At 48.1% G+C, this 19899-nt stretch overlaps 1 protein-coding gene across 3 annotated transcripts in view; it reads left to right on the plus strand.

The window, feature by feature from the left end:
- The window catches only part of LOC115118784 (serine/threonine-protein phosphatase 4 regulatory subunit 3), a 40340-nt gene that overhangs the window by 13649 nt on the left and 6792 nt on the right, over positions 1–19899 (plus strand). For 2 of the 3 annotated variants that reach the window (XM_029647489.2, XM_029647491.2), the window contains exons 8-14: positions 2022–2153; positions 2560–2662; positions 2951–3109; positions 9418–9587; positions 12359–12501; positions 12966–13180; positions 13465–13688. In XM_029647489.2, coding sequence (XP_029503349.1) covers positions 2022–2153; positions 2560–2662; positions 2951–3109; positions 9418–9587; positions 12359–12501; positions 12966–13180; positions 13465–13688 — 1146 coding nt within the window. The remainder of the gene's footprint in view (positions 1–2021; positions 2154–2559; positions 2663–2950; positions 3110–9417; positions 9588–12358; positions 12502–12965; positions 13181–13464; positions 13689–19899) is intronic. The other variant, XM_029647490.2, reaches the window with a different exon arrangement.

A 19899-nucleotide genomic window follows, 5' to 3' on the forward strand; every position in this document is an offset into this window, starting at 1 on the left:
GTTGTTGACTATGTAGGCTAGCTGGCAGTGTCTGCGTTGTTGACACTACACTAATCAAGTCGTTCCGTTGAGTGTAATAGTTTCTACTGTGCTACTGTGCTGCTATTCGGGGCTAGCTGGCTAGCTAGCAGTGTTGATTACGTTACGTTGCGTTAAAAGAACGACAATAGCTGGCTAGCTAACCTAGGAAATCGCTCAAGACTACACAATTATCTTTGATACAAAGACGGCTATGTAGCTAGCTATGTAGCTAGCAACCCTCACCCGGGAACATGCTTGTCATCGTCAGCATCATGTTGTGGGGGTGCTTTGCTGCAGGAGGGACTGGTGCACTTCACAAAATAGATGGCATCATGAGGAGAAATTACGTGGATATATTGAAGCAACATCTCAAGACCACAGTCAGGAAGTTAAAGCTTGGTCGCAAATGGGTCTTCCAAATGGACAATGACCCCCAGCATACTTCCAAAGTTGAGGCAAAATGGCTTAAGGACAACAAAGTCAACGTATTGGAGTGGTCATCACAAAGCCCTGACCTCAATCCCATAGAAAAGTTGTGGGCAGAACTGAAAAAGCGTGTGTGAGCAAGGAGGCCTACAAACCTGACTCAGTTACACCAGCTCTGTCAGGAGGATTGGGCCAAAATTCATCCAACTTATTGTAGGAAGCTTGTGGAAGGCTACCCGAAACATTTGACCCAAGTTAAACAATTTAAAGGCAATGCTACCAAATACTAATTGAGTGTATGTAAACTTCTGACCCACTGGGAATGTGAGGAAAGAAATAAAAGCCCAAATAAATCATTCTCTCGATTATTATTCTGACATTTCACATTCTTATAGTAAAGTGGTGATCCTAACTGACCTAAGACAGGGAATTTGTACTAAGATTAAATGTCAGGAATTGTGAAACTGAGTTTATATGTATGTGGCTAAGGTGTAACAAAAACAACTTTAACTGTACCTGAATTTGTGCAATAGAAACTCTCATTGTCTTTGGTTTAAACGGTGTCCGTTGCAAAACATTTAGAACTGAATTTGCTATGGGGTTTGTCTAATGAATACACCCCTGCATTCCCTTAGTAGGACATCTGAGATGCTAACCTCAGAGTTATGGACTATCGAAATGGGACAAATATGAAACAACCAAATAAACTGACTGTTCCGGAACACTAGAGATCCCTTTCGGTTCTGTTTCCGTTCCTCAAAATGTCATTATTTTCCGGGTTTCGGTTCTGTTCCCTGAACTGGTTGGAACATTGTGAGGGGTGACGTTCCAGGTTTTAGTTTTTGCTGTCGCGATGCTGTGCATTTCAGAATATTTCTAGGCTTATGTCCCATCAATGAGTTTCCTGAGACGTTTCCAGCACACCTTTCCAGGCTTTGTGATCTTGAATCCTTTGGTAATCTGCACAGCTTGACTGCAATAAAAATGACCTGGAACGCCACCATTGTGCATGATGCTGCGTTCACATAGGCGACTCATCATGCCAGGACGAAACCTGATGTCACTGTTTGCAACGAGACAGTGATGCCTAAAATGTTGAACCTTTTGCCTTCTGTTTGCATAAGACTAGTCATGATGACTAACTAAAGCAATAGCTAGGCTCATTTTAATGTCTATCAGGATATGTTTAGCAACATCACCTACAGTTTAGCTAGGAAGTTTGGATGTTCAAAGTGCCATATTTGTTCAGTTTGGAATTTTGGATGTAGCTAAGCTAGCATGTTCTTCAAATCAGCCAGCCAGGCAAACTGCCAAGCAACATAGGGTAGTCCAAGTTTTCACGTCATCCGGTCTGACGTTCTTTGAGTCGCCTATGTGTTTTTAAAGGTAGCATGAGTGCTAGTGGTAATATTGCCTCTAGACGCTGATCTTGGGTCAGTTTTGCATTTCCCCTCACAAATGTTTAATGTTAGGTTTGGGGGAGGGGAAGCTGATCCCAGATCTGTCCCTAGGGGAGCAGTGCTAATGGTGTCTGTCTAAAGTCTCTCTTGTATCTCCCACCGTGTCTCTCCCAGGACATTCTGCTGATCAACCTGATCATCGAGCACATGATCTGTGACACGGACCCCGAGCTGGGCGGCGCCGTGCAGCTGATGGGCCTGCTGCGCACCCTGGTGGACCCTGAGAACATGCTGGCTACCGCCAACGTGAGTAGAGCTTCTTACCTCTTAACCTCTCACCCTTCTTTACACCTCTCACCCTGAGCTAACAACCCTCACCCGGGAACATGCTTGTCATCGTCAACGAAAGTCTAGCTCCTTCTCACACCTCTCACCCTGAGCTAACAACCCTCACCCGGGAACATGCTTGTCATCGTCAACGAAAGTCTAGCTCCTTCTCACACCTCTCACCCTGAGCTAACAACCCTCACCCGGGAACATGCTTGTCATCGTCAACGAAAGTCTAGCTCCTTCTCACACCTCTCTCCTCTCGTCCGGAGACCAGGCCTCTCTCGTCTAACCCCTGGTGTAGATCTCCTGTGTTTTGTTGAAGCTTTTTTTTTTATACTTGGGAGTGTTTGTAACTCACAGTTTGTCTCTGGTCCTTCTGCAGAAAACGGAGAAGACTGAGTTCCTAAGCTTCTTCTACAAGCACTGCATGCACATCCTCTCTGCTCCTCTACTGGCAAACACCACAGACGACAAACTCAGCAAAGGTGAGTCATCAATCCCCTGTACGTGTGTGTGCAAAGATGACATTATTTTTGACCTGACCATGGCCCACTGTAAATGTGTGAGTTCTCTGATTATCATGAGAACACATTCACTGAAAGTTCTACATACAGGCACGCTCACCTGAGATGAGCTACTGTATGTGTGAGTGAATGACCACCAATCTTACACACACACACACGCTCACCATATGAGCCACTGTACTGTACTGTATGTGTGTGAGTGGTTTATGATAGTTATGAACCCCCCCAAACACCACCTCTCTCCCCCAGATGACTTCCAGACGTCTCAGCTGCTGGCTCTGATCCTGGAGCTGCTGACGTTCTGCGTGGAACACCACACCTACCACATCAAGAACTACATCATCAACAAGGATGTCTTACGCCGTGTCCTGGTGCTCACCGCCTCGCAGCACGCCTTCCTGGCCCTTTGTGAGTCCCCTATATATATATATATATATATATATATATACACTGTAAAGTCAGGGGTTAAAGTTCACTGTTCAGGGATGCAAACTAGTCACCTTTAGGTGAAATTCACCGTTTTGAATCCAAAATAGGTGACCTTCGCGATTCGTGTAGATCCGATGAGAAAAGGTTGGGAGGGAGGGGGGCTTTGGATCACTACTGGCCGTAAGAGGTTGAGTGATGCGCATTCGGAGCAATACTGTCTGTATCCAAGGCTCAGCCAATTGTTCACATAACAACAGAATGCAGCGCAGCACCTCGACTGAAGAGAGAAGAGACAACCAACTTACTAGTTAAAGCAGCGCGTCCCCTAAACGATAACAGAGGTAACATTAGCTGAGCAGCCTGACCACCGAGACGGGGGTGATGAAGGTAACGTTAGGTGAGCAGCTTGATCACGGAGACGGGGGTGGTGAAGGTAACGTTAGGTGAGCAGCCTGACCACGGAGACGGGGGTGATGAAGGTAGCGTTAGGTGAGCAGCCTGACCACGGACACGGGGGTGATGAAGGTAACGTTAGGTGAGCAGCCTGATCACGGAGACGGGGGTGGTGAAGGTAACGTCAGGTGAGCAGCCTGACCACGGAGACGGGGTGATGAAGGTAACGTTAGGTGAGCAGCCTGATCACGGAGACGGGGGTGATGAAGCGCACTTCATGAACTGTATCCTAAAAAAAACACCTGGCATTTGGAAAGTTTGAGGTGAGGGGAGAAAGTATTATTAAGTATCTTGCTCGCTGGATCTCCGTTAGCTATCCAGAGAAATGTTGAGCAACATTAGACAACTTATCTGATCAAATAATTGAGCTTATGATGTGAAAATTTGCTTGCTAATAGTCAGACAGCTAACGTTAGTAACCTAACCAATTCGCTATAGTATTTACTGGTATACAACTCCTTGCCATTCCTCAAGTTATAATGTGTTAGTGCTTACTGGACCTTGGCAATCCGTGTGAAATGTTCACTAGCTAACTAACTACTATCTGTGAAATGAAATGTTTTCCCTCTAAAGTATGTGGTTCATTTTCAGAATGGGAGAATTAGGGGAAAATGAGGTGTTGCTTGATAAACAAGTAGATTCAGGGTTAAAGTGTAGCTGGAGCTGGGCCTGGCTTAAACTGGATGCCACTATAGAGGTGAAAGGAACACCACACACTTCCCTCTTTCTCACTTTTGCTGGCACATTGTAGAACAGATGTCCACAGGCAGAAAGTGTACAGTGTACTAATGTGTAGGCCAAATATATAGCCTTTGTGCACTTGATCAATGTTTACTATAGTGGCCACTATAATAGAGCAACAATAGATTGCCTGTTTGTTTCATTCTATTTCTACTTTAAGATGTTTTTTCCCCAAGTGCAATATTTATGTGTGTGGTCATAAGCGTTCTATTATAAAGGCTGTCATGGTAACAAGCATTCCATTGGATTCATGCTGCCATGGTAACAAGCATTCTATTATAAAGGCTGTCATGGTAACAAGCATTCTAATATAAAGGCTGTCATGGTAACAAGCATTCTATTGTAAAGGCCTTCGTGGCTAACTGTAATATTAGAGTATTGTTTTGTTCTCAAGACTTACAGTAAAGTCTAGGTAACATACCATTAGATTGCTTTCTTTACTTGTTTTAGCTGTGAGTCAGGTTCACATGAAGCACTTTTTATTTTACACACAGAGACTGATCATGTAGATCATGTTCTTTGTTGTTTAATTAGCTAAAATCTGCTTTTCCTCCTAGCAGGGATTTTTTTTGCATGTGTCAGTGTGACAAAAAAAAAGGTGTCACCAGCAGTTTGCATCCCTGACACGGAACCCAAACCGGCTGTGCACGTTCACCATCGTGCATAAATGTATTTTGTCCCCCCACACCAAACGAGATCATGACGCGCAGGTTAAAAGTCGATAAGCATTAAACATTTATGGCAATTTAGCTAGCTAGCTTGCACTTGCTAGCTAATTTGTCATTTTTAGCTAGCTTGCTGTTGCTAGCTAATTTGTCCTGGGATATAAACATTGAGTTATTTTACCTGAAGTGCACAAGGTCCTCTACTCTGCCAATTAATCCACACATAAAACGGTCAACCGAATCGTTTCTAGTTTACATATCTCTCCTCCTTCTAGGCTTTTTCTTCTCTTGACTTTATATTGCGATTGGAAACTTTCATAAATTAGGTGCATTACCGCCACTGACCTCGTTCATCTTTCAATCACCCACGTGGGTATAACCAATGAGGAGATGGCACGTGTGTACTTGCTTCTATAAACCAATGAGGAGATGGGAGAGACGGGACTGGCAGTGGGATCTGCGTCAGAAATAGAACTGACTTCTATTTCAGCCCTTGGCAACGCAGACACTTGTTGGTGTAATAATTGAATAATATTTTGCAACGCCCGCGGTGTAGTCAGCCTGTAACTGTTATTACGACAGGCTTCCCTCATATGGATTCAGGATTCTTTTTTTCTTATCAGATCAGTGTAGATCTCAAATAAAAATGTATATCTTGGGGGGGGGGGGGGACTGGTTTGGCCTAAAACATACCCATGTCTGTTCTAAGAAATATATTCCCAAATAAATGTATTTCTAAAATATTTTACTTTCTCTTACACCGTGCACTGAACTGACATGCACGATTGTTTGCGGACGCTCCGATGTTCAGAGGAAGGGAATTAACAGGTCTGTAATGCACATCTCTGTGGCAGCGGCGTGTAGCCTACGGTAGCTGCTGGCCAAGTCATTCTCTCAGGATGGAACTGTCCACTGCTACTATTTCTGCCATATAATGCTGTTATTAAAACTAAATCAGACAGCCCCATAGAAGAACAGTTGACCTATTTACCTCATCTGTGCCAGAGAAATATTCCCCTCCGGGCGCATTGAAGTTGCAAGAGTCATAGGGAGGGAAACATGTATTCTGACATGACGTCAATGCACAGCAAATCTTAATGCATCACAGGAAAACACCTTCCAAAGCAGTTTTTGCAAATGTATTTTGAAAGCCGTTTTGGCCTTTGTTGTGATCCCAGTTGTGATCCCAGTTGTGATCCCAGTTGTGATCCCAGTTTTCCAATGCCGCCACGTTTATTTCTCTACTCCTTCAATTGCTAGAGTGGCATCGTTTTACAAATGCGGTTACGACCGGCAATGACATAGCCCTACTTTGTAATAGAAACCAAAATAATCAACCTTTTTTTGAGTGAATAAGAATAAGATGAATCAGGATGTTGTCCAATGGGGTAAATGCAGATGGACCAAGCCTATGCTTCAGCCTATATCAGATCCCTTCGCCCTGAGTGATACAGTGCATGTGGGAAGTATTCAGACCCCTTTCCTTTTTCCACATTTCTTACGTTACAGCCGTATTCTAAAATGGATTAAATACATTTTCCGGCTTCACCTGCAATATCGTTTGAGATCAGCCACCTGGATAGCTGAGGAAACTGTGGGTTTGCACAATTTAATTGAATCCTTATTAGAATAAGGCTGTAATGTAACAACATGTGGGAAAAGGGAAGGGGTCTGAATACTTTCTGAATGCCCTGTAGATGATGTGAAATCACTAGCTAGTTTCTATCTAGCGATACTAGTAACGGCCATCGTGCAATTGACGTCACCTTCCCTTTGACATAAAAGTCAACATGATAGACTCTCTTGGCCTGTCAGCGGGCTTTTGGTGGCAGGTGTTGTGCGGAGTCTCTGGGTCTAACTCTGCTTTGGACAGACAGGGATGGATGCTATATTGTCACACAGTGCTGATACTGCCTCTCATCCTCCACCCTCTCTCCTCCTCCACCACCCTCTCTCTCTCCTCCTCCACCACTCTCTCTCTCCTCCTCCTCCACCACTCTCTCTCTCCTCCTCCTCCACCACTCTCTCTCTCCTCCTCCTCCACCACTCTCTCTCTCCTCCTCCTCCACCACTCTCTCTCCTCCTCCTCCACCACTCTCTCTCCTCCTCCTCCACCACTCTCTCTCTCCTCCTCCTCCACCACTCTCTCTCTCCTCCTCCTCCACCACCCTCTCTCTCCTCCTCCTCCTCCACCCCCTCTCTATCCTCCTCCTCCACCACCCTCTCTATCCTCCTCCTCCACCACCACCCTCTCTATCCTCCTCCTCCACCACCCTCTCTATCCTCCTCCTCCACCACCCTCTCTATCCTCCTCCCTCCTCCACCACCCTCTCTCTCCTCCTCCTCCACCGCCCTCTCTCTCCTCCTCCTCCACCGCCCTCTCTCCTCCTCCTCCACCGCCCTCTCTCTCCTCCTCCTCCACCCCCTCTCTCTCCTCCTCCTCCACCGCCCTCTCTCTCCTCCTCCTCCTCCACCGCCCTCTCTCTCCTCCTCCTCCTCTCCACCGCCCTCTCTCTCCTCCTCCTCCTCCACCGCCCTCTCTCTCTCCTCCTCCTCCTCCTCCTCCACCGCCCTCTCTCTCCTCCTCCTCCTCCACCGCCCTCTCTCTCCTCCTCCTCCTCCACCGCCCTCTCTCTCCTCCTCCTCCACCGCCCTCTCTCTCCTCCTCCTCCTCCACCGCCCTCTCTCTCCTCCTCCTCCTCCGCCCTCTCTCTCCTCCTCCTCCTCCACCACCCCCTCTCTCTCCTCCTCCTCCACCACCCTCTCTCTCCTCCTCCACCACCCTCTCTCTCCTCCTCCACCACCCTCTCTCCACCACCCTCTCCTCCCTCCTCCACCACCCTCTCTCTCTCTCCTCCACCACCCTCTCTCTCTCTCCTCCACCACCCTCTCTCCTCCTCCACCACCCTCTCTCTCTCCCTCCTCCACCACCCTCTCTCTCTCCTCCTCCACCACCCTCTCTCTCTCCTCCTCCACCACCCTCTCTCTCTCCTCCTCCACCACCCTCTCTCTCTCCTCCTCCACCACCCTCTCTCTCTCCTCCTCCACCACCCTCTCTCTCTCCTCCTCCACCACCCTCCTCTCTCTCCTCCTCCCACCACCCTCCCTCTCTCTCCTCCACCACCCTCCCTCTCTCCTCCTCCCACCACCCTCTCTCTCTCCTCCTCCACCACCCTCTCTCTCTCCTCCTCCACCACCCTCTCTCCTCCTCCTCCACCCTCCTCTCTCTCCTCCTCCACCACCCTCTCTCTCTCTCCTCCTCCACCACCCTCTCTCTCCTCCTCCTCCACCACCCTCTCTATCCTCCTCCTCCACCACCCTCTCTCTCCTCCTCCTCCACCACCCTCTCTCTCCTCCTCCTCCACCGCCCTCTCTCCCTCCTCCTCCACCGCCCTCTCTCCTCCTCCTCCACCGCCCTCTCTCTCCTCCTCCTCCACCCACCCTCTCTCTCCTCCTCCTCCTCCACCGCCCTCTCTCTCCTCCTCCTCCACCGCCCTCTCTCTCCCTCCTCCTCCACCGCCCTCTCTCTCCTCCTCCTCCTCCACCACCCTCTCTCTCCTCCTCCTCCTCCTCCTCCACCACCCTCTCTCTCCACCACCCTCCTCCTCCTCCACCACCCTCTCTCTCCTCCACCTCCTCCACCACCCTCTCTCTCTCTCCTCCACCACCGCCCTCTCTCCTCCTCTCTCCTCCTCCTCCACCACCCTCTCTCTCCTCCTCCTCCTCCACCACCCTCTCTCTCTCCTCCTCCACCACCCTCTCTCTCCTCCTCCACCACCACCCTCTCTCTCTCCTCCTCCACCACCCTCTCTCTCTCTCCTCCACCACCCTCTCTCTCCTCCTCCTCCACCACCCTCTCTCTCTCTCCTCCACCACCCTCTCTCCTCCTCCACCCCACTCTCTCTCCTCCTCCACCACCCTCTCTCTCCTCCTCCACCACCCTCCTCCTCCTCCTCCACCACCCTCTCTCTCTCCTCCTCCACCACCCTCCACCACCCTCTCTCCTCCTCCACCACCCTCTCTCTCTCCTCCTCCACCACCCTCTCTCTCTCCTCCTCCACCACCCTCTCTCTCTCCTCCTCCACCACCCTCTCTCTCTCCTCCTCCACCACCCTCTCTCTCTCCTCCTCCACCACCCTCCCTCTCTCCTCCTCCACCACCTTCCCTCTCTCCTCCTCCACCACCCTCCCTCTCTCCTCCTCCACCACCCTCTCTCTCTCTCTCCTCCTCCACCACCCTCTCTCTCTCCACCACCCTCTCTCTCTCTCCTCCTCCACCACCCTCTCTCTCTCTCCTCCTCCACCACCCTCTCTCTCTCTCCTCCTCCACCACCCTCTCTCTCTCTCCTCCTCCACCACCCTCTCTCTCTCTCCTCCTCCACCACCCTCTCTCTCTCCTCCCCCACCACCCTCTCTCTCTCTCCTCCAGGTGCGCTGCGCTTCATGCGGCGGATTATTGGTCTGAAGGACGAGTTTTACAACCGCTACATCATAAGAAACTTTCTGTTTGAACCCGTGGTCAAGGCCTTCCTCAACAACGGCGCACGCTACAACCTCATGAACTCAGCCATCATAGAGATGTTTGAGTATGTCCGCGTGGTGAGTATTTTTCTGCTTACGATGTCTCGTCTTTTTGTGATTTAACTTTTATTGTTAGGCCCTTTATTTTTGGATTTCACATGACTGGGAATACAGATATGCATCTGTTGATCACAGATACCTTTAAAAAAAAAAAAAAAAATAGGTGTGTGGATCAGAAAACCAGTCAGTATCTGGTGTGACCACCATTTGACTCATTCAGCATGACACAACTCCTTCACATACAGTTTATCAGGCTGTTGATTGTGGCCTGTGGAATGTTGTCCCACTCCTCTTCAATGGCTGTGTGAAGTTACTGGATATTGGCGGGAACTGGAACACTCTGTCGTACACGTCGATCCAGAGCATCCCAAACATGCTGAATGGGTGACATTTTCAGCTTCCAGGAATTGTGTACAGATCCTTGCGACATGGGGCCGTGCATTATCATGCTGAAACATGAGAAGATGCTGGTGGATGAATGACACGACAATGGGCCTCAGGATTTTGTCACGGTATCTCTGTGCATTCAAATTGCCATCGATAAAATGCAATTGCCATCGATAAAATTGCAATTCATTGTTTGTAGTTTATACCAGTCCAAACTGAAACCCCACTGACACTGGGGCACTCAAGAACCTGGTGAGGATGACGAGCATGTAGATGAGCTTCCCAGAGGGAGGTTCTGACAGTTTGTGCAAAAGAAAATTCAGTTGCTTAAACCCACAGTTTCCTCGGCTATCCGGGTGGCTGGTCTCAGACGATACCGCAGGTGAAGAAGCCGGGTGTGGTCTTGGGCTGGTGTGGTTACACGTGGTCAGGTGGCTTATGATAGAGAAATTAACATTTAAATCTCTGGCAACAGCTCTAGTGGACATTCCTGCAGTCAGCATGCCAATTGCACACTCCATCCAAACTTGAGACATCTGTGGCATTGTGTTGTGTGACAACCTCACATTTTAGTGGCCTTTTATTTTCTCCAGCACAAGGCGCACCTGTGTAATGATCATGCTGTTTAATCATCTTCTTAATATGTCAGGTGGATGGATTATCTTGGCAAAGGAGAAATGCTCACCAACAGGGATGTAAACAGATTTGTGCACAAAATGTTATCTATATACAGTACCAGTCAGAAGTTGGGACACACTTAATCATTCTAGGTTTTATTTATTTATTTATATTCAACTATTTTCTACATTGTAGATTAATTGTGAAGACATAAAAACGATGAAATAACACACATGGAATCATGTATTAACCAAAGAAGTGTTTATATTTGAGATTCTTCAAAGTAGCCACCCTTTGCCTTGATGTCAGCTTTGCACACTTGGCATTCTCTCAACCAGCTTCATGAGATAGTCACCTGGAATGTATTTCAATTAACAGGTCTGCATTTCAGCCAATCCGCTGTGTTGTGACAAGGTAGGGGTGGTATACAGAAGATAGCCCTATTTGTTAAAAGACCAAGTCCATATTATGGTAATAACAGCTCAAATAAGCAAAGAGGAATGACGGTCCATCATTACTTTAAGACACGAAGGTCAGTCAAATGGGAAAATTTCAATAACTTTCAAAGTTTCTTCAAGTAGTCGCAAAAACCATCAAGCGCTATGATGAAAATGGCTCTCATGAGGACCACCACAGGAAAGGAAGAACCAGAGTTACCTCTGCTGCAGAGGATAAGTTCATTAAAGTTAACTGCACTCCAGATTGTAGTCTGAATGAACGCAGAGTTCAACTAACAGACATTTCAACTGTTCAGAGGAGACTGCATGAATCAGGCCTTCATGGTCGGATTGCTGCAAATAAACCATTACTAAAGGACACCAATAAGAACAAGAGACTTGCTTGTCCAAAAAACACGAGCAATGGACATTAGACCGGTGAAAATCTGTCCTTTGGTCTGATGAGTCCAAATTTGAGATTTTTGGTTCCAACTGCCGTGTCTTGTGAGACGCAGAGTAGGTGAACGGGTGTTTTCCGCATGTGTAGTTCTCACCCTGAAGCATGGAGGAGGAGGTGTGATGGTGTGGGATTTTGCCATCGGACCGCCAGGTGGTTAAGCTTGATTCATCACTCCAGAGGACGCGTTTCCACTGCTCCATAGCCCGATATTGTTTGAGCTGTACACCACTCCAGCCCCGACGCTTGGCATTGCACTTGGTGATCTTAGGCTTGTGTGCGGTAGCTCGGCCAAGAAAATCTATTTAATGAAGCTCCAGACGAACAGTTATTGTGCTGTTGCTGCTTCCAGAGGCAGTTTGGAACTGGTAGTGAATGTTACGATCGAGGACAGACAACTTCTACGCTCTACGCGTTCAGCACTCGTTGGTCCTGTTCTGTGGGCTTGTGTGGCCTACCACTTCGTGGCTGAGCAGATGTTGCCCCTAGACGTTTCCACTTCATAATAACAGCACTTACAGTTGACCGGGACAGCTCTTGCAGGGCAGAAATTTGATGAACTGTGAGTTGTTGGAAAGGTGGCATCCTATGACGGCGCCACGTTGAAAGTCAGTAAGGTCATTCTACTGCCAATGTTTGTTTATGGAGATTTCATGGCTGTGTGCTCCATTTTTATACACCAGTCAGCAACAGGTGTTGCTGGAAATAGCCGAATCCACAAATTTCATTAGAGTCCACGTACTAATGTGCGCATATATACATGACACAGGACATTGTATTAAACAAGACTGGTACGTTCTCCCTCTTCCCATACCTCCCTGCCTCCCCCCCTTCCTCCTCTCCCTTCCTCCCTCTCTCTTTCTCCCTTTATACTCTCCCGTTCCCCCCAGGAGGATGTGAAGTCCCTGACGGCCCACATAGTGGAGAACTACTGGAAGGCTCTGGAGGACGTGAACTATGTGCAGACCTTTAAAGGACTGAAGCTGCGCTACGAACAGCAGAGGGAGAGGCAGGACAACCCCAAACTGGACAGGTAATATATTGACAACCCCAAACTGGACAGGTAATATATTGACAACCCCAAACTGGACCGGTAATATTGTTTTTGTGTATGTTTGTCATGTGTCAATTGTTTTTACTATGTGGTGCAAAAGGATTTCCCCCTCTGGGATAATAAAGACTACTGTAATATGGCGGCAAATTGCCGCCATCTTGGATGTAAAATTGGGATCATGCATATTTTGCTAATGACCATACAAGAAAAGAGTAAAGGAGAGCACTGTACAATACAGAGAACTTAACAAACGTGGAATTTGTGAGAAGTGCATGGGGGGGCCGCTATATTTATGCCCCACCACTATTGACTTTACCAATAGTTTTACCATTTTTACAGTTTGGAATCTGCCGGTTCTTTATTGATTGCTATTCATTATGTATCTGTAAATAAGCTCTACAGTCATGGTCAGGTTTAACCGTTGGTCACCTCCCCTCACACAGCATGAGGTCGATCCTGAGGAACCACAGGTTCCGCCGGGACGCGCGGACGTTGGATGACGACGAGGAGATGTGGTTCAACGCGGACGAGGACGAGCTGGAGGACGGCGAGGCGGTGGTGCCCCCCTCGGACAACAAGACCACCAAGAGTAGCGGCGGCGCCGGCGAGAACGAAGACCTCATGGACCCCATCAGCAAGTTCATGGAGAGGAAGAAACGTAAGTCGCAGAGAAAGAATGCATGAATTCCTGGCAAAACATGTATTTGACCCAGGCCAGTTATGTGAAATACATTTTTTAGTTCCACGTGGATTAGCTTGGAATTTGTACTTTTGGGATTATTCAATTGGTTCTCTTACTGTGAGTTAACTAAATGTAAGCGCAGCTCATTCATTCGAAAGTATCTGACATACTCTATGTACTGAGAAGAAAGTAAGTTGTGTCTTTAAAAATGGTCAAACTGACTTCCTACAACTGTCTATCTCGGTCTCTCCACCCCACAGTGAAAGACTCAGACGAAAAGGAAGTTCTGGGCAAGTCCAGTAGTCTGTCGGGCCGCCAAAGCCCCAGCTTCAAGCTGTCCTTCTCCGGCTCCACTACCAAGACCAGCCTGTCCAGCCCGCCTCCCTCCGCCTCGTTGCACCCCGGCTCGCCAGGCTCTCCAGGCTCTCCAGGATCACCAGGATCAGGGGCCAAGGGCTCGCCCCCGACAGCAGTCACCACAAAGGTGGGTAGTAGTACCTAACCCACGGGGACCTGAATTGTGTTCATTAAGGCCCGTAAGAACAGAAAACATTTTAAATGTTTTCCCGATGGAAAATGAAATGTGTTATTGGACAAGTCCAGGTAACCAGCCAGTTTGTCAGTTGTCTTTGTTCTGTGTCTAGTAATGGGGTGATTTGTTTTTGGGCTGGGGGGGTGTTTTAGTAGTTTAGGTCTTACAGAAGACAGGGATAGTTTACCCATAATAGAAAATTGACATTTGTTTCCTTACCTTGAACGCAGTCTGGAGAAGGACAGACTGCAATCCACTCTTTGGGTTTGTTTACAGAGCCACTACCAACAACCGCTGACTTTTACCAGTAGTCAATTTACCCCAAATTAGCAGGTGCAGTGTATGCTAGCTTTGCACAGTCTGATGCCGGAGTCTTGCTGCTGTTATAGGTGGCCATTTTGAGTAATGCCCACATTGTACAACATATTATTTGTGTGGTGTTGGGGGCTCATTAACATATTTGCCAGCATTCTATGTTAGTGGTTGGAGTTGTTGCATCCTGTATGTAGATTGGTTACTCCAAAGATATGTGGCCTGTAATATGCAATGGTAATAAACGTAATTGTTCCAATAGGGAATAAGACCTCTGGATGGGGAATCAGATATCAGTCTGTGGTCCCCAAGAAAGTAGCTTGCGGTCCAGATGTGGCCCCCGGGCCTTGTATTGAGTAGAGTTAGTAGGTAAAGACTTTAGTGGAGTTATTTAGTTTTCCTGCAAATCAGAGGAGCAGATCTGAATAGATTAATTATCTCTCCCCCTTCTCTCGCTTTCTCTCTCTCCATCTCTCGCTTTCTCTCTCTCCATCTCTCGCTTTCTCTCTCTCATCTCTCGCTTTCCCTCTCTCCATCTCTCGCTTTCTCTCTCTCTCTTCAACTCTCGCTTTCTCTCTCTCTCTCTCCAACTCTCGCTTTCTCTCTCTCCAACTCTCGCTTTCTCTCTCTCTCTCTCTCTCTCTCTCTCGCTTTCTCTCTCTCTCTCTCTCTCTCCAACTCTCGCTTTCTCTCTCTCTCTCTCTCTCCAACTCTCGCTTTCTCTCTCTCTCTCTCTCTCCAACTCTCGCTTTCTCTCTCTCTCTCTCTCTCTCCAACTCTCGCTTTCTCTCTCTCTCTCTCTCTCCAACTCTCGCTTTCTCTCTCTCTCTCTCTCTCCAACTCTCGCTTTCTCTCTGTCTCTCTCTCTCCAACTCTCGCATTCTCTCTGTCTCTCTCCAACTCTCGCTTTCTCTCTGTCTCTCTCCAACTCTCGCTTTCTCTCTGTCTCTCTCCAACTCTCGCTTTCTCTCTCTCTCTCTCCAACTCTCGCTTTCTCTCTCTCTCTCTCCAACTCTCGCTTTCTCTCTCTCTCTCTCCTCTCTCCAACTCTCGCTTCTCTCTCTCTCTCTCTTTCTCTCTCTCTCTCAACTCTCGCTTTCTCTCTCTCTCTCTCTCAACTCTCGCTTTCTCTCTCTCTCTCTCTCTCAACTCTCGCTCTCTCTTTCTCTCTCTCTCTCCAACTCTCGCTTTCTCTCTCTCTCTCTCAACTCTCGCTTTCTCTCTCTCTCTCTCCAACTCTCGCTTTCTCTCTCTCTCTCTCAACTCTCGCTTTCTCTCTCTCTCAACTCTCGCTTTCTCTCTCTCTCTCTCAACTCTCGCTTTCTCTCTCTCCCAACTCTCGCTTTCTCTCTCTCTCTCTCCAACTCTCGCTTTCTCTCTCTCTCTCTCTCCAACTCTCGCTTTCTCTCTCTCTCTCAACTCTCGCTTTCTCTCTCTCTCTCCAACTCTCGCTTTCTCTCTCTCTCTCAACTCTCGCTTTCTCTCTCTCTCCAACTCTCGCTTTCTCTCTCTCTCTAACTCTCGCTTTCTCTCTCTCTCCAACTCTCGCTTTCTCTCTCTCTCAACTCTCGCTTTCTCTCTCTCTCTCTCCAACTCTCGCTTTCTCTCTCTCTCTCTCTCCAACTCTCGCTTTCTCTCTCTCTCTCTCTCAACTCTCGCTTTCTCTCTCTCTCTCTCCAACTCTCGCTTTCTCTCTCTCTCTCGCTTTCAACTCTCGCTTTCTCTCTCTCCAACTCTCGCTTTCTCTCTCTCCAACTCTCGCTTTCTCTCTCAACTCTCTTTCTCTCTCTCAACTCTCGCTTTCTCTCTCTCCAACTCTCGCTTTCTCTCTCTCCAACTCTCGCTTTCTCTCTCTCCAACTCTCGCTTTCTCTCTCTCTCTCTCCAACTCTCGCTTTCTCTCTCTCTCTCTCTCTCCAACTCTCGCTTTCTCTCTCTCTCTCTCTCTCTCGCTTTCTCTCTCTCTCTCTCAACTCTCGCTTTCTCTCTCTCTCTCTCCAACTCTCGCTTTCTCTCTCTCTCTCTCTCCAACTCTCGCTTTCTCTCTCTCTCTCTCTCTCAACTCTCGCTTTCTCTCTCTCAACTCTCGCTTTCTCTCTCTCTCTCTCCAACTCTCGCTTTCTCTCTCTCTCTCTCAACTCTCCAACTCTCTCTCTCTCTCCAACTCTCGCTTTCTCTCTCTCTCTCTCTCAACTCTCCAACTTTCTCTCTTTCTCTCTCTCTCTCTCTCTCTCTCTCTCCAACTCTCGCTCTCTCTCTCTCTCTCTCAACTCTCGCTTTCTCTCTCTCTCTCTTTCTCTCTCTCCAACTCTCGCTTTCTCTCTCTCAACTCTCTTTCTCTCCTCCAACTCTCGCTTTCTCTCTCTCCAACTCTCTCTCTCTCCAACTCTCGCTTTCTTTCTCCAACTCTCTTTCTCTCTCTCCAACTCTCGCTTTCTCTCTCTCTCTCTCTCTCCAACTCTCGCTTTCTCTCTCTCTCTCTCTCTCCAACTCTCGCTTTCTCTCTCTCTCTCTCTCTCAACTCTCGCTTTCTCTCTCTCTCTCTCTCTCCTCCAACTCTCGCTTTCTCTCTCTCTCTCTCTTTCTCTCCAACTCTCGCTTTCTCTCTCTCTCTCAACTCTCTTTCTCTCTCTCGCTTTCTCTCGCTTTCTCTCTCTCTCCAACTCTCGCTTTCTCTCTCTCTCTCTCTCCAACTCTCGCTTTCTCTCTCTTTCTCTCTCTCTCTCAACTTTCTCTCTCTCTCTCTCTCCAACTCTCGCTTTCTCTCTCTCTCTCTCTCTCTCTCTCTCTCCAACTCTCGCTTTCTTCTCTCTCTCCAACTCTCGCTTTCTCTCTCTCAACTCTCGCTTTCTCTCTCTCTCCAACTCTCGCTTTCTCTCTCTCAACTCTCAACTCTTTCTCTCTCTCTCTCTCTCTCTCTCTCTCAACTCTCTTCTCTCTCTCTCCAACTCTCGCTTTCTCTCTCTCTCTCAACTCTCGCTTTCTCTCTCTCTCTCCAACTCTCGCTTTCTCTCTCTCTCTCTCTCCAACTCTCGCTTTCTCTCTCTCTCTCTCTCTCCAACTCTCTTTCTCTCTCTCTCTCTCCAACTCTCGCTCTCTCTCTCTCAACTCTCGCTTTCTCTCTCTCAACTCTCGCTTTCTCTCTCTCTCTCAACTCTCGCTTTCTCTCTCTCTCTCAACTCTCGCTTTCTCTCTCTCTCTCTCTCCAACTCTCGCTTTCTCTCTCTCTCTCTCCAACTCTCGCTTTCTCTCTCTCTCTCTCTCCAACTCTCGCTTTCTCTCTCTCTCTCCAACTCTCGCTTTCTCTCTCTCTCTCCAACTCTCGCTTTCTCTCTCTCTCTCCAACTCTCGCTTTCTCTCTCTCTCCAACTCTCTTTCTCTCTCTCTCTCAACTCTCGCTTTCTCTCTCTCTCTAACTCTAACTCTCGCTTTCTCTCTCTCTCTTCTCTCTCCAACTCTCGCTTCTCTCTCTCTCTCTCTCTCCAACTCTCGCTCTTCTCTCTCTCTCTCTCAACTCTCGCTCTCTCTCTCTCTCTCAACTCTCGCTTTCTCTCTCTCTCTCTCAACTCTCGCTTTCTCTCTCTCTCTCTCTCGCTTTCTCTCTCTCTCTTTCTCTCTCTCTCTCTCTCTCAACTTTCTCTCTCTCTCTCTCAACTCTCGCTTTCTCTCTCTCTCTCTCAACTCTCGCTTTCTCTCTCTCCAACTCTCTTTCTCTCTCAACTCTCGCTTTCTCTCTCTCTCTCGCTTTCTCTCTCTCCAACTCTCGCTTTCTCTCTCTCCAACTCTCGCTTTCTCTCTCTCTCAACTCTCGCTTTCTCTCTCTCAACTCTCGCTTTCTCTCTCTCTCTCTCCAACTCTCGCTTTCTCTCTCTCTCAACTCTCGCTTTCTCTCTCTCTCCAACTCTCGCTTTCTCTCTCTCAACTCTCTCTCTCTCCAACTCTCGCTTTCTCTCTCTCTCCAACTCTCGCTTTCTCTCTCTCTCTCTCTCAACTCTCGCTTTCTCTCTCTCTCTCTCTCAACTCTCGCTTTCTCTCTCTCTCTCTCGCTTTCTCTCTCTCTCTCCAACTCTCGCTTTCTCTCTCTCTCTCCAACTCTCGCTTTCTCTCTCTCTCTCTCCAACTCTCGCTTTCTCTCTCTCTCTCTCCAACTCTCGCTTTCTCTCTCTCTCTCTCCAACTCTCGCTTTCTCTCTCTCTCTCTCTCCAACTCTCGCTTTCTCTCTCTCTCTCTCTCCAACTCTCGCTTTCTCTCTCTCTCTCTCCAACTCTCGCTTTCTCTCTCTCTCTCTCCAACTCTCGCTTTCTCTCTCTCTCTCTCCAACTCTCGCTTTCTCTCTCTCTCTCTCCAACTCTCGCTTTCTCTCTCTCTCTCTCAACTCTCGCTTTCTCTCTCTCTCTCTCCAACTCTCTCTCTCTCTCCAACTCTCGCTTCTCTCTCTCTCTCTCCAACTCTCGCTTTCTCTCTCTCTCTCTCAACTCTCGCTTTCTCTCTCTCTCTCTCTCAACTCTCGCTTTCTCTCTCTCTCTCTCAACTCTCGCTTTCTCTCTCTCTCTCTCAACTCTCGCTTTCTCTCTCTCTCAACTCTCGCTTTCTCTCTCCAACTCTCGCTTCTCTCTCTCTCAACTCTCGCTTTCTCTCTCTCTCTCTCCAACTCTCGCTTTCTCTCTCTCTCAACTCTCGCTTTCTCTCTCTCCAACTCTCTTTCTCTCTCTCTCTCTCTCCAACTCTCGCTTTCTCTCTCTCTCTCTCTCCAACTCTCGCTTTCTCTCTCTCTCAACTCTCGCTTTCTCTCTCTCTCTCTCTCAACTCTCGCTTTCTCTCTCTCTCTCTCAACTCTCGCTTTCTCTCTCTCTCTCTCTCAACTCTCGCTTTTTCTCTCTCTCTCTCTCTCCAACTCTCTTTTCTCTCTCTCCAACTCTCGCTTTCTCTCTCTCTCTCTCTCAACTCTCGCTTTCTCTCCAACTCTCTCTCTCTCTCTCTCTCTCAACTCTCGCTTTCTCTCTCTCTCTCTCTCTCCAACTCTCGCTTTCTCTCTCTCTCTCTCTCTCTCTCTCTCCAACTCTCGCTTTCTCTCTCTCTCTCTCCAACTCTCGCTTTCTCTCTCTCTCTCTCTCTCAACTCTCGCTTTCTCTCTCTCTCTCTCTCTCAACTCTCGCTTTCTCTCTCTCTCTCCAACTCTCGCTTTCTCTCTCTCTCTCTCTCCAACTCTCTCTTTCTCTCTCTCTCTCTCCAACTCTCGCTTTCTCTCTCTCTCTCTCTCTCAACTCTCTCTCTCTCTCTCTCTCTCTCTCTCGCTTTCTCTCTCAACTCTCGCTTTCTCTCTCTCTCTCTCTCTCTCTCTCGCTTTCTCTCTCTCTCTCTCTCTCTCCAACTCTCTTTCTCTCTCTCTCTCTCCTCTCTCTCTCTTTCTCTCTCTCTCCAACTCTCGCTTTCTCTCTCTCTCTCTCTCTCAACTCTCGCTTTCTCTCTCTCTCTCTCTCTCTCCAACTCTCGCTTTCTCTCTCTCTCTCTCTCTCTCTCTTTCTCTCGCTTTCTCTCTCTCTCTCTCTCTCCAACTCTCGCTTTCTCTCTCTCTCTCTCTCTCTCCAACTCTCGCTTTCTCTCTCTCCAACTCTCGCTTTCTCTCTCTCCAACTCTCTCTTTCTCTCTCTCTCTCAACTCTCGCTTTCTCTCTCTCTCTCCAACTCTCTCTCTCTTTCTCTCTCTCTTTCTCTCTCTCAACTCTCGCTTTCTCTCTCTCAACTCTCGCTTTCTCTCTCTCCAACTCTCGCTTTCTCTCTCTCTCTCTTTCTCTCTCTCCAACTCTCGCTTTCTCTCTCTCCAACTCTCCTTTCTCTCTCTCCAACTCTCTC

Source organism: Oncorhynchus nerka, linkage group LG24 (assembly GCF_034236695.1).
Source record: "Oncorhynchus nerka isolate Pitt River linkage group LG24, Oner_Uvic_2.0, whole genome shotgun sequence".
Taxonomy (NCBI): domain Eukaryota; kingdom Metazoa; phylum Chordata; class Actinopteri; order Salmoniformes; family Salmonidae; genus Oncorhynchus; species Oncorhynchus nerka.